This window comes from Cucumis melo, chromosome 5, assembly GCF_025177605.1.
Source record: "Cucumis melo cultivar AY chromosome 5, USDA_Cmelo_AY_1.0, whole genome shotgun sequence".
NCBI classification, from domain to species: domain Eukaryota; kingdom Viridiplantae; phylum Streptophyta; class Magnoliopsida; order Cucurbitales; family Cucurbitaceae; genus Cucumis; species Cucumis melo.
In genome coordinates, this window is record NC_066861.1 from 18403317 (window position 1) to 18416668 (window position 13352).

General features: G+C 38.5%; 1 protein-coding gene and 1 long non-coding RNA gene across 19 annotated transcripts; one reads left to right on the top strand and one right to left on the bottom strand.

Annotated features, from left to right (window-relative positions):
- Positions 1-613: 613 nt before the first annotated feature.
- Positions 614-13161, bottom strand: LOC127149526 (uncharacterized). Of its 18 annotated transcripts, none has more exons than XR_007821227.1 (8): positions 12764-13161; positions 12573-12657; positions 12387-12486; positions 12091-12140; positions 2437-2604; positions 2246-2330; positions 2060-2159; positions 614-1815 (listed from the first exon to the last, which is right to left on the bottom strand). XR_007821227.1 is itself a non-coding variant. In XM_051085288.1 (7 exons), exon 1 carries the CDS (start codon positions 7229-7231, stop codon positions 6188-6190), a length of 1044 nt encoding a protein of 347 aa, XP_050941245.1. In that variant the 5' UTR covers positions 7232-9199; the 3' UTR covers positions 614-961; positions 1766-1815; positions 2060-2159; positions 2246-2330; positions 2437-2991; positions 3166-3218; positions 3761-6187. The 18 variants fall into 18 exon arrangements, 7 of the variants coding, with proteins under 7 accessions (XP_050941245.1, XP_050941246.1, XP_050941248.1 ...); XR_007821229.1 differs by having other exon boundaries at positions 12568-12657; XR_007821231.1 differs by having other exon boundaries at positions 12573-12664.
- On the top strand, positions 3746-10461 carry LOC127149528 (uncharacterized). The gene is made up of 2 exons (XR_007821238.1): positions 3746-3884; positions 10195-10461. It is a non-coding gene; the product is annotated as an uncharacterized LOC127149528 (long non-coding RNA).
- Positions 13162-13352: the final 191 nt, after the last annotated feature.

The following is a 13352-nucleotide window of genomic DNA, read 5'->3' on the forward strand; positions in this document are numbered from 1 at the left end:
ACAAAGTTATTCAAAACGACTAAAAAATAAACTATTAGAATTAAACTAAAGGTTACCATAACTGTAGGATAGCCAAAACGAATCTTAACACATATTACAGAACTTTTAACACAATAATAGTCATTGCCCTTCCCCCTCAAATTTTCAACCCTAATCCCGTAAATTTTTAATTCAAACCCCTCACCCCCTTCAAAATTTCAATTCAACCCCCCCCCACTTCAAAATTTCAATTCAACCACCCCCTTCAAAATTCCAATTCAACCCCTTCTCCCCTTGAAAATTGCAATTCAACCCTCCCCTTCAAAATTTCAATTCAACCCCCCTCTAATTTTCAACACACCCCATTCAAATATTCAATTAAACCCCACTTCTCCTTAAATTCAACCCACACATTCAAAATTTCAATTCTCCAAATCAATTTCTCAAATACCCTCCATTTCAACTCACATTGAAAATTCTCATTTCAAAAACCAATGCCTTTCAAAAACCAAGTAAGGGAATCTGTCACACCCCCTCCCGGACTACCTGCTACCTTAGACCGAAAGATGGCGTGAAGCCGACGTACAACGTTATTCTGTACCTGTATCTGTCGACTCTGCTTAAAACTTTCATGTGATGAACTTGCCAATCTAGTATATAAACTATTGAACATGCCACAAAACACATCGGATCCTAGGCTAGTCAAACACAGCTAGTCAAACACATACATGAAGTGTACCTCAAAATTTACCAATTTCACGAGTAAACCTAAAGACACCTTAATCAAAATGTAACCAACAAAATTTACGCAACTACAGCTCCTAAAGCTTATACAAACTGTGGAGTATCTATAACATACAAGGGTGTGAATACATCACAACACAACAGACTTTATGCCCAACTCAAAACACGTACTGGCAATCGATAATGAAGCTTCCGCAGACTAAGGCAGTCTATCAGGCACCGGGAAGTCGATCTCTACCTGGAAAATGGGTAAAACATTTTGGAAAGGGTGAGCTATGGAGCTCAGTGAGTGACTCAGTTTAAAACTATGAATTTAAAGATAAGAGCACGTGAAAACTCTACACATATAAATCTGTTTATACAAGTCGTAAATGTAAATGTGTAATAGTAAGAATAGCTTCCTTAAATACTCAGCATGTTCATCATTGAAATCTAGCAAGGCATATCAAGTATATCGAAGCATTTTAACTAACATGACGAATCTACGTTGTGTAGGGTACACCTAGTACAACAACGTTTACAAGCACTACGATGTAGTGGGGCCCGCCCAGCACTCCCATCGTCTTTGTCGTAGTGGGGCCCGCCCAGCACTCACGACAGCATCGTTGTTACGGAGTACACTCAACGTCAACAACGAAATCTAACCAGTGTGCACACGGTAATCTCTAGCCTCAGGCTCAAGATCTCAGTCATGTAGTTAATGAAAATTTCATAAATCATCATAAAATATTAAAACATGCCTGCTTATAAATTTTACACAAAGCTCGAACTTTACTCAGCTCTTTCGTGGAAAATTGTAGTTCTTAAAACAAAACTTCATACTAATTCATGCTTTGCTTAAAATATTGTGGTTTAAATACTTTCCAAACATTTAATATCTACGTGCTAGCATAAATTTCTTTAAGAAATCTAGTCTCCAAATGTATACTTGAAAATAGTCATGAAATTCAAATACCTTTCATGGCTTCGTAAATAAACATTTATCGCATTCAATCATAATAACAATTATGGAAAATATTTCAAAGTTGGTTTTATCACTCACAGTCTTGGGCTAGATCCTTGGTCTATAAGCTCGGTTTAATTCTTCTCGGCCTGCCAACAACCCAACCGAGTATTAAAACCTTAAACATTCTGGTTTCCTAAAGATATACATAACATGTCGCACCAAAGATGACGCTCGAAAACAAAGCTTAAGAAATAAAATCCTATTTCAACAATTCTCTAAAATTTCCAGATTTCTAACATAAACTTCAAAGAACTATAACTTTCTCAATACTTAACCAAAATGAGTGTTCTTCATATCAAACTCTTCATTTTGAGATCCTCTAAAACTTACCTGAAGACATATAAATCTGATTCCCCGTGCATAAACACATATAACCCTCAAAACAGAACCACTTCCAGAATCGCGCGCACACGACCTCTTTAACTTGTTCCTACAATTTAACCAATTTTTAGTCGTTTTTGGTTTACAATTTCTTCATGAAAGTTGTATTAAATTGAATAAGCTTTCCAACCATACCAAATAGAAATTCTAACTCCACCCATACACTCTGAAATACAAGAAAAACCAGAGACCTCCTGATTTCGAGTGAAAACCAACTGCCCTGTTTTCTTCATCAAAAAGCACCAAATGAAAATCCGAATTTGCTCCAACGTTCTTCATAAAGTTTGTTTAAAAATGAGTTAACTTTCAGTAAATGTAAATCTCACCTCTTAATTCCTTTTGAAGAGTTCAAACCGAACTAAGAACCAGTGATGTGCAGAATGAACTAAAATTCAGCCATTGATACACTTTGCTTGAGTTCTCCTCCTCTTCTTCAACCTAAAAAATTCTAGTAAAATTTCTCTTCTTCTTCCAAACTCTCTCTTAGAAGTTCTCTGCAAATTGAAGAAGGAAAAAGAACAAAAAAATAAAGGGAACTTGGATGTCTTCAAACTTGGCGGTGAAGGGAAGAGAAGAAGAAGAAGAAAAGAGAAAATGAAATTTTCTTCTCCTTTTCTTCTTTTTGTCCTTTCTTTTCTTTCTTTTCTTTAATTAATTTAATAAAACTATTTAATATATAAATATATATATTTATATTTACACTTAATTTCCATTTTTTTCTTTTTTTTTTTCCAGATTTAAAGAAATTAAACCAAGAAAATATCGGGTTTACAGAATCTTCGTCTCAATCCTATAAAATTGATGTTTCCATTGGGAGTTCTCAATAATGTGTCTTTCCTGACGTTTGTTCTTCCAATGCCTTTTTGTTGTGTCCGGAGAACCTTGATTGCAATAGTGTTTCTCAATAAATAGACGTGCTCGAATAAATACCTTAATGAAATCACATGCTTTGGAAACTATTCATAAAAGAACTTAAACATTTAATGCAAATCATACATAAATAATAGTTTAAGAACATGCTTGAAATCACTTTAACAAATTCATCTTTCACTCACAGATACAAAGCTTTAAATCCTTGGTTTATAAATTTGGCTGATCTTCTTCTAACCTGAAATGATGCAAAATAATTCCATTTAACTCCAAAAAATACCAAATATGCACTCCAAATTCTTAAAGACATCAAAACTACCCATTTTGCTTTGCAAACTTTGGAAAGTAAACATATCGATCAATGCAAGTAAAATATAGTAAAATAGAAGTTTACACCAATTTAGGTAGTTTCCAAGTCACATAAAAGAACATATATTTAGATTTTGCATAGAAAATTTGAAAATGAATCTGTAAACCCGATATTTTCTTGGTTTAATTTCTTTAAATGTGGAAAAGAAAAGAAAAGAAAATGGAAATTAAGTGTATATATATATTTATATATGAAATGGTTTTATTAAGTAAATTTAAGAAAAGAAAGAAAAGAAAGGATAAAAAGAAAAAAAAGAGAAGAAAATTTCATTTTTTCTTTTCTTCTTCTTCTTCTTTTCCCTTCACCGCCAGACATTTTGAAGAAAATTCTCATCCAACTTCCATTCTTTTCCTTCTTCAATTTGCAGAGAACATTTAATAGAGAGTTTGGAAGAAGGAGAGGAATTTTACTAGAATTTTGAGGCTGAAGAAGAGGAGGAGAACTCAAGCAAAGTGTATCCATGGCTGAATCTTGGTTCAATCTGCACATCACTGGTTTTTAATTCGGTTTGAACTCTTCAAAAGGAATTAAGAGGTGAGGTTTACATTTACTGAAAGTTAGCTCATTTTCAAAAAAAATTTATGAATAAAGTTGGAGCAACTTCGGATATTCATTGGGTTTTTTTTTACGAAGAAAACAGTGCAGTTGGTTTTCTCTCGAAATCAGGAGGCCTCTGGTTTTTCTTGTATTTCAGAGTGTAAAAGTGAAGTTAGAACCTCTATTTAATATCGTTGGAAAGTTCGTTCAATTTAATACAACTTTCATGAAGAAAGCGTGAACCACAAACGACTAAATATCAGTTAAATTATAGGGACAATTTAAAGAGGTCGTGTGCGCGCGATTCTGGAAGTGGTTCTGTTTGGAGGGTTATCTAAGTTTATTCATAGGGAATCAGATTTACATATCTTTAGGTAAGTTTTAGAGGATCTCAAAATGAAGATTTTGATATAAAGAACACTCATTTTGGTTAAGTATTGAGAAAGTTATAGTCATTTGAAATAGGATTTTATTTCTTAAGCTTTGTTTTCGTGAGCGTCATCTTTGGTGCTTCATGTTATGTATATCTTTAGAAAACCAGAATGTTTAGAGTTCGAATACTCGGTTGGGTTGTTGGCAGGCCGAGAATAATTAAACTGAGCTTCTAGACCAAGGATCTAGCACAAGACGGTGAGTGACAAAACCAACTTTGAAATATTTTCCATGACTGTTATTATGATTGAATACGATAAATGTTTACTTACGAAACCGTGAAAGGTATTTGAATTTCATGACTATTGGTATTTGAATTTCATGACTATTTTTAAGTATACATTTGGAGACTAGATTTCTTAAAGAAATTTATGCTAGCACGTAGATATTAAATGTTTGAAAAGTATTTAAACCACAATGTTTTAAGCAAAGCATGAATTAGTAATAAGTTTTGTTTTAAGAACTACAATTTTCCACGAAAGAGCTGAGTAAAGATCGAGCTTTGTGTAAAATTTATAAGCAGGCATGTTTTAATATTTTTAGATGATTTATGAAATTTCATTAACGTGACTGAGATCTTGAGCCTGAGGATAGAGATTACCGTGTGCACACTGGTTAGATTCTGTTGTTGACGTCGAGTGTACTCCGTAACAACGATGCTGTCGTGAGTGCTGGGTGTCACAATCGTAACTTCTCAACACGATTGTGCGGCACTTGTTTAGCTCAATCAACAAGTCAGCCATTCGAAATTCGGAATCCGCGGACAAACTCGTGGTATGATGTAGCCTCTCTCCTCGTTCTTGAGAAAATGTTTTTATAAAACGGGAGAGAGAAAGTAAATAGTTGAAAACATCATAAAGAAAGCATTGAAGACTGTTAATTGCAAAGAAAATAGCTTAACTTGCAAAGAGTTCAACAAGGCTTGGGCGGGGGTCGGACTAGTCATGTACCCCCTATAGTACATATTGAGAATTTTGGCCTTGGCAGGCTTACATATGAAAAAGCCAAAATGTCACACTGTGACTCGGCGACACCTAAACAAAAGAATTAACCTAGACTACTTTCAAGACATAAAGATAAAGCGATTTGGGGGTATTCGGGCATACGACCATAGGTAAATAATACCTTGGACAATTATGCCCTTGACATTCTCCTCACTTAAATGGTTGACGTCCTCGTCAACTGGCGAAGCTGGAGCTCTTCGGTCTTCTGCACCCACGCTTCAAGGTCTTCGACATGTCCTCTCTTGTTACCTCCACGATGGGCTTCTTCCGCTTCAACAGGAATTTATGTGTCTCCTCGTGGGCCTTCTACCAATCCTTACTCTGTCAGCAAAGACTTCCTTAACTTCTCTGTCTTCCTCCAGGTCCAGGTTGACAGATAATCATACGGCGTTGTTGCATCGTCAATTGGAAGGTTGGTCATCCACTTGAACTCGAGAGGGAATCGCTTTTGATCTCCCCTCTCCTCCATCGACCTTGAAGCTTCTTTTAGGCACACTCGAGCGATGTCGGCCATCTGTTCACATTCCTCTCCAACTCGGTGGACTTGAGGGCAGTCCCCTACATAAGGACCATCAGCGAGGACGGTAATACAGAATGCCTCTTACCTTTAATCTCGAACGGACTTCTCTTAATCAGCGAGTCTGTCTGAGCACTATGATCGAATTGGGCTACCTTCAGCAGTTGAACCCAATTCTTTTGTCTGCCATCAACACAATGATGCAGGTATTCTCCGAGCACATAGCTGAATTGCTCGGCTTCAACTTCAGGAGTCTTGGTCGCATCGACGACCCTAAGACTTGGCCCCTCGATCATGGCTTGCTTTGAACCATTGAAGGCGGCCTGACACTCGAGGTTCTCACTCCACTAAGTGTCTTCTTCTCTCAACAACCCACTTTGGTGGCACTCCCCCACATGACCCAGCACGTTCATCTGGCTCTGTACAGAACAACACTTTCCTCCCGTGGCATCGGTAAGACTCAGTGGCACCACGGGGAGCTCGTATGCTTCATGTCCAGTGACACAAGTTGTCTCGAGTCCCTTTGCCTTCGTTGTTCTTACTTGACAGTACCTCGATTGGATGTCTGACTTCGGGAGGTACTTCACCCCACGGGGGCGGTCCACCTGCCTCGTGAGCATGGGGAGTGGATAGTTGCACCGCACTGTGAGCTTACTCTGGGTACGGTGATCAACAAACTGTTGTGGGCTTCTGTCCTTCTTCTTCAGGGAAAGGACGTGGGCTACATACGGAGCTTGTACAGGTCTACTAAATCCTGTATTCAACAACATCTTTGATGGTTTCCAAAGTTTGGCTAACTCCGGCGGCGCCATGCGATAAGCATTCTTCGCATGCGCTTTTGCCTCTGATGGCGATTCTACCCCATGGTCGGTTCTCCTTCGCATCGATGAGGACTTGGGCCAACTACTTGGCATCACACCATGGCACTTCTCTTGGACACACAGAGTGTCCTTGGGGACTGTCTCCCCCGGCTTTTCCAACGCCCCAAGCAGGATCTCCACAGATGGTGGTTCTTCTTGGGCGCGACTCTCGTCTAGTTGCATGGCCGATATCATTTTGAACCCGTTAGGCTGACGAATATCTGCTTGTACTACCATGGAGAAAGATCCGGTAATCACTAGACATTTGGCTGAGGGCATTGGTATGACTTGATGTTCAAGGAGGAACTCCATTCCCAGTACTACATCAAAGTCGTCCATCTTTACAACCACAAAGTCTACGGGGCCTTTCCATCCTCCCAACTTTATCGTCGCTCGCTTCACCATTCCGACGATAGGTAGGGCAACGAAATTCATGACCTTCATCCTTCCTGAATCCTTCTTCCAACGGATCCTTAAACATCTAGCTTCCACCTCAGTTATGAAGTTGTGGGTTGCACCAGAATCAACCATAGTGCTCTTAGTCTGCTTTTGGTTGATTCAGGTGTCAACATATAGTAAGCTTCTTTTTGTTGGTACGTGTCTCTCCCTTGACTTTTTCTAGAGAGATGACATGTATTTTATGGCCCCTATTCGAGTCTTTCCACTCCCATCTATCTGGCATATTTCGTCCTTAGCTTGATTTGACTTATCGTCTGAATCCGCGATTAATGAGGCCTGAAACGCATGGAAGTCAACTTTATTCGGGCATTCTCTTGCCAGATGTGGCTTCCCACATATGAAACAACTAAGGGGACGCTTGGGTGGGCTCCGATTATTCGGCCTTTGCCATGTGTTCTCTGTGTTTGACTGGTGAGATCTGCGGTCTTTACCAGGACATTCGTCTCCCCTGACAGCTTTGGGAGAACTCGGATGACTATTCCTGTTCCTTCCAGGTGAGGAACTTTGGTGATGTCTCACATCTTGAGAGTCACTTGTCAGATCGAACAACCGTTCGGCTGCTGCATAAGCTGACGTGAGGTCTTGAATCCTTTATTCATACAACTTGACCCTTGCCCATGGTTTTAGCCCTTCGACAAAACAGAATACTTTGTCTTTCTCTGACATATCGCGAATGTCTAACATTTACCCCGCGAACTGTTTCACGTACTCCTGAATCTCGCCAGTGTGTCTTAGATCCCGCAACTTTCATCGAGCAAGGATTTCCACATTCTTGGGGAAGAATTACGAGCGGAGTTCTCTCTTCATGGTGTCCCAAGTATCTATTGTGCAACGCCCTTCCTGTATGTCCACGTATCGGGACCTCCACCACAACTTGACATCTTCAGACAGATGCATTGTTGCCAATGTCACTTTGGCTTCCTCGGTGACAGTGTTTGTAGCCTTGAAGTACTATTTAAGGTCGAAAATATAATTCTCTAAAGCCTTTGCATCTCTTGCCCCACAGAAGGGCTTTGGTTCCGGGATCTTTACTATGCTAACCGAAATTGCTCCTACAGCTGGAGCTTGGTTTCCCATTGCTCGCATCGTGAGATTCATCCTCGCGTTCACGTCTGCGATTTCATTCCTAACGACATCGAGGGTGACTCTAAAATCCTTCGACATGCCGTTATCATCTCTAATAGTGTCTTTTGAGAGCAATCTAGCTCGCTGACACGTTCTTCCATGTGGGTAGCAAAGTCTGATGAACTGTCTCCACGCTCGTAGTTAACAGTTCTTCCGACACTTATGTTTGTTTCTAGGGTGACGACTCTTGCCAATAACTCTTGTATCGGTAACGCTTCGAGACGGCCAGCTACCGCATCGATTGCATCAATTTTCTCGGAAATTTCATCGAGACGAGACTCCAAGTAGCAGATGGAGTCGGGAACATCGACTAGGTAGAGCATCTGCTCTTCTAGCTCTGCTAGTCGGTCTTTCTGGGCCTTGCCCGAGGGATTCACAGACGACATGTTTTGTTCTTGTCGTCAATTAGCGAATTTTGCTCTGATACCACTTGTCACAATCGTAACTTCTCAACATGATTGTGCGGCACTGGTTTAGCTCAATCAACAAGTCAGCCGTTCGAAATTCGGAATCCACGGACAAACTCGCGGTATGATGTAGCCTCCCTCCTCATTCTTGAGAAAATATTTTTATAAAACGGGAGAGAGAAAGTAAATAGTTGAAAACATCATAAAGAAAGCATTGAAGACTGTCAATTGCAAAGAAAATAGCTTAACTTGCAAAGAGTGCGACAAGGCTTGGGCGGGGGTCAGACTAGTCATGTACCCCCTTTAGTATCTATTGAGAATTTTGGCCTTGGCAGGCTTGCATATGAAAAAACCAAAATGTCACACTGTGACTCGGCGGCACCTAAACGAAAGAATTAACCTAGACTACTTTTAAGACATAAAGATAAAGCGATTTGGGGGTATTCGGGTATACGGCCATAGGTAAATAATACCTTGGACAATTATGCCCTTGACACTGGGCCGGCCCCACTACGACAAAGACGATGGGAGTGCTGGGTGGACCTTACTACATCATAGAGCTTGTAAACGTTGTTGTACTGGGTGTACCCTACACAACGTAGATTTGTCATGTTAGTTAAAATGCCTCGATATACATGATATGCCTTGCTAGATTTCAATGACGAACATGCTGAGTATTTGAGGAAGCCATTCTTACTACTACACGTTTACATTTACGACTTGTATAAACATATTTATATGTGTAACGTTTTCACGTGCTCTTATCTTTAAATTCATAGTTTTAAACTGAGTCACTCACTGAGCTTCATAGCTCATCCTTTCCAAAATGTTTTACCAATTTTCTAGGTAGAGATCGATCGAGTTCCCGGTGCCTGATAGACTGCCTTAGTCTGCTGAAGTTCTGTTATCGATTGCCAGTACGTGTTTTGAGTTGGGCATAGAGTCGGTTGTGTTATGATGGATACTCCACAGTTTGTATAAGTTTTAGGAGTTGTAGTTGTGTAAATTTTTGTTGGTTATATTTTGATTAAGGTGTCTTTAGGTTTACTCGTGAAATAAGTAAATTTTGAGGTACACTTCATGTATGTGTTTGACTAGCCTAGGATCCACTGTGTTTTGTTGCATGTATAATAGTTTATATACTAGATTTGCAAGTTCATCACATGAAAGTTTTAAGCAGAGTCGACTGATACAGATACAGAAAAGCGTTGTTCGTCGGCTTCACGCCATTTTCGGTCTAAGGTAGCAGGTAGTTCGGAAGGGGGTGTGACAACTTGGTATCAGAGCAGTTTGCTCCATGGGAAATAAGGTAAAGCAGTTAGCTCTAAGAAGAAACTGGAAAGTAAATAATTGAAAGTCAAGTTAGCTTAAAGGGAACTAGTGGAGTATGGTCTAGGTAAGGGTAAAAGTGAGTCCACTTATTATTAATATGTTTGTAGACATTTAGTATCATGCATTTGAGTTAAGTATTTATAGTATGTCTAATGTGTTGACATATTATAGAAGTCATGCCACCATGTACTGGCAGACGACGCCGGCAGAATCAGGACGGGATGCAAGGTCCGACCCAAGGTCCATCTATAGGGGAATCTAGTACCTAAGAGTTCGAGGTGGGGCAAGAAATGAGCAGTTTGCGAGAACAACACAGGAAATAGGAAGACCAGATAGAGCAGAGCCTAGTGATCCAGAAAAGGCATATGGAATTGAACGACTAAAGAAGTTAGGGGCTACAGTGTTTGAGGGTTCCACAGATCCAGCTGATGAAGAGAACTGGTTGAATATGCTTGAAAAGTGTCTTGATGTGATGAATTGTCCTAAGGAGCGAAAGGTTAGATTGGCTTAACCTTTGTCGATGGACAACATTCTAATGGGTTTAACTTGAGTCTAGCATAAAACATTATGGTTAAATTAAAGTATTAATCATGAAACTTGAACCATTAAACCTATCTCTATTATGGATTACTAGGTGACCAATCGTATATCGCCTCTCCTTCGACCTTACTACATGGACCACCAAACTTTGTCGATACTCCATGAAATTCATTGTCATAATTTTCTTTTTCTTAGCTTCGAACTTGAACTTTAGTTTACATGGCTTCTTGAGAATAATTTTTACCAGGATTTATGGATGTCAGTTGTCACACCCCCTCCCGGACTACCTGCTACCTTAGACCGAAAGATGGCGTGAAGCCGACGAACAATGCTTTTCTGTACCTGTATCTGTCGACTCTACTTAAAACTTTCATGTGATGAACTTGCCAATCTAGTATATAAACTATTGTACATGCCACAAAACACAGCGGATCTTAGGCTAGTCAAACACAGCTAGTCAAACACATACATGAAGTGTACCTCAAAATTTACCAATTTCACGAGTAAACCTAAAGACACCTTAATCAAAATGTAACCAACAAAATTTACGCAACTACAGCTCCTAAAGCTTATACAAACTGTGGAGTATCTATAACATACAAGGGTGTGAATACATCACAACACAACAGACTTTATGCCCAACTCAAAACACGTACTGGCAATCGATAATGAAGCTTCCGCAGACTAAGGCAGTCTATCAAGCACCGGGAAGTCGATCTCTACCTGGAAAATGGGTAAAACATTTTGGAAAGGGTGAGCTATGGAGCTCAGTGAGTGACTCAGTTTAAAACTATGAATTTAAAGATAAGAGCACGTGAAAACTTTACACATATAAATCTGTTTATACAAGTCGTAAATGTAAATGTGTAATAGTAAGAATAGCTTCCTTAAATACTCAGCATGTTCATCATTGAAATCTAGCAAGGCATATCAAGTATATCGAAGCATTTTAACTAACATGACGAATCTACGTTGTGTAGGGTACACCTAGTACAACAACGTTTACAAGCACTACGATGTAGTGGGGCCCGCCCAGCACTCCCATCGTCTTTGTCGTAGTGGAGCCCGCCCAGCACTCACGACAGCATCGTTGTTACGGAGTACACTCAACGTCAACAACGAAATCTAACCAGTGTGCACACGGTAATCTCTAGCCTCAGGCTCAAGATCTCAGTCATGTAGTTAATGAAAATTTCATAAATCATCATAAAATATTAAAACATGCTTGCTTATAAATTTTACACAAAGCTCGAACTTTACTCAGCTCTTTCGTGGAAAATTGTAGTTCTTAAAACAAAATTTCATACTAATTCATGCTTTGCTTAAAATATTGTGGTTGAAATACTTTCCAAACATTTAATATCTACGTGCTAGCATAAATTTCTTTAAGAAATCTAGTCTCCAAATGTATACTTGAAAATAGTCATGAAATTCAAATACCTTTCATGGCTTCGTAAATAAACATTTATCGCATTCAATCATAATAACAGTTATGGAAAATATTTCAAAGTTGGTTTTGTCACTCACAGTCTTGGGCTAGATCCTTGGTCTATAAGCTCGGTTTAATTCTTCTCGGCCTGCCAACAACCCAACCGAGTATTAAAACCCTAAACATTCTGGTTTCCTAAAGATATACATAACATGTCGCACCAAAGATGACGCTCACGAAAACAAAGCTTAAGAAATAAAATCCTATTTCAACAATTCTCTAAAATTTCCAGATTTCTAACATAAACTTCAAAGGACTATAACTTTCTCAATACTTAACCAAAATGAGTGTTCTTTATATCAAACTCTTCATTTTGAGATCCTGTAAAACTTACCTGAAGACATATAAATCTGATTCCCCGTTCATAAACACATATAACCCTCAAAACAGAACCACTTCCAGAATCGCGCGCACACGACCTCTTTAACTTGTTCCTACAATTTAACAAATTTTTAGTCGTTTTTGGTTTACAATTTCTTCATGAAAGTTGTAGTAAATTGAATAATCTTTCCAACCATACTAAATAGAGATTCTAACTCCACCGATACACTCTGAAATACAAGAAAAACCAGAGACCTCCTGATTTCGAGTGAAAACCAACTGCCCTGTTTTCTTCATCAAAAAGCACCAAATGAATATCCGAATTTGCTCCAACGTTCTTCATAAAGTTTGTTTAAAAATGAGTTAACTTTCAGTAAATGTAAATCTCACCTCTTAATTCCTTTTGAAGAGTTCAAACCGAATTAAAAACCAGTGATGTGCAGAATGAACTAAAATTCAGCCATTGATACACTTTGCTTGAGTTCTCCTCCTCTTCTTCAACCTAAAAGTTCTAGTAAAATTTCTCTTCTACTTCCAAACTCTCTCTTAGAAGTTCTCTGCAAATTGAAGAAGGAAAAAGAAAAAAAAATAAAGGGAACTTGGATGTCTTCAAACTCTTGGCGGTGAAGGGAAAAGAAGAAGAAGAAGAAAAGAGAAAATGAAATTTTCTTCTCCTTTTCTTCTTTTTGTCCTTTCTTTTCTTTCTTTTCTTTAATTAATTTAATAAAACTATTTAATATATAAATATATATATTTATATTTACACTTAATTTCCATTTTCTTTTTCTTTTTTTTTCCACATTTAAAGAAATTAGACCAAGAAAATATCGGGTTTACATCAGTACAATATCTACATAATATACTATAATAATTACAGAGCATACTCATCAATTTGACTAGGGATGAGAATACACAAAATTGAAAAACCATTTTTTAGAAATGACAAATAGAGTTCTTCTCTATGAAGACACTTTACGAA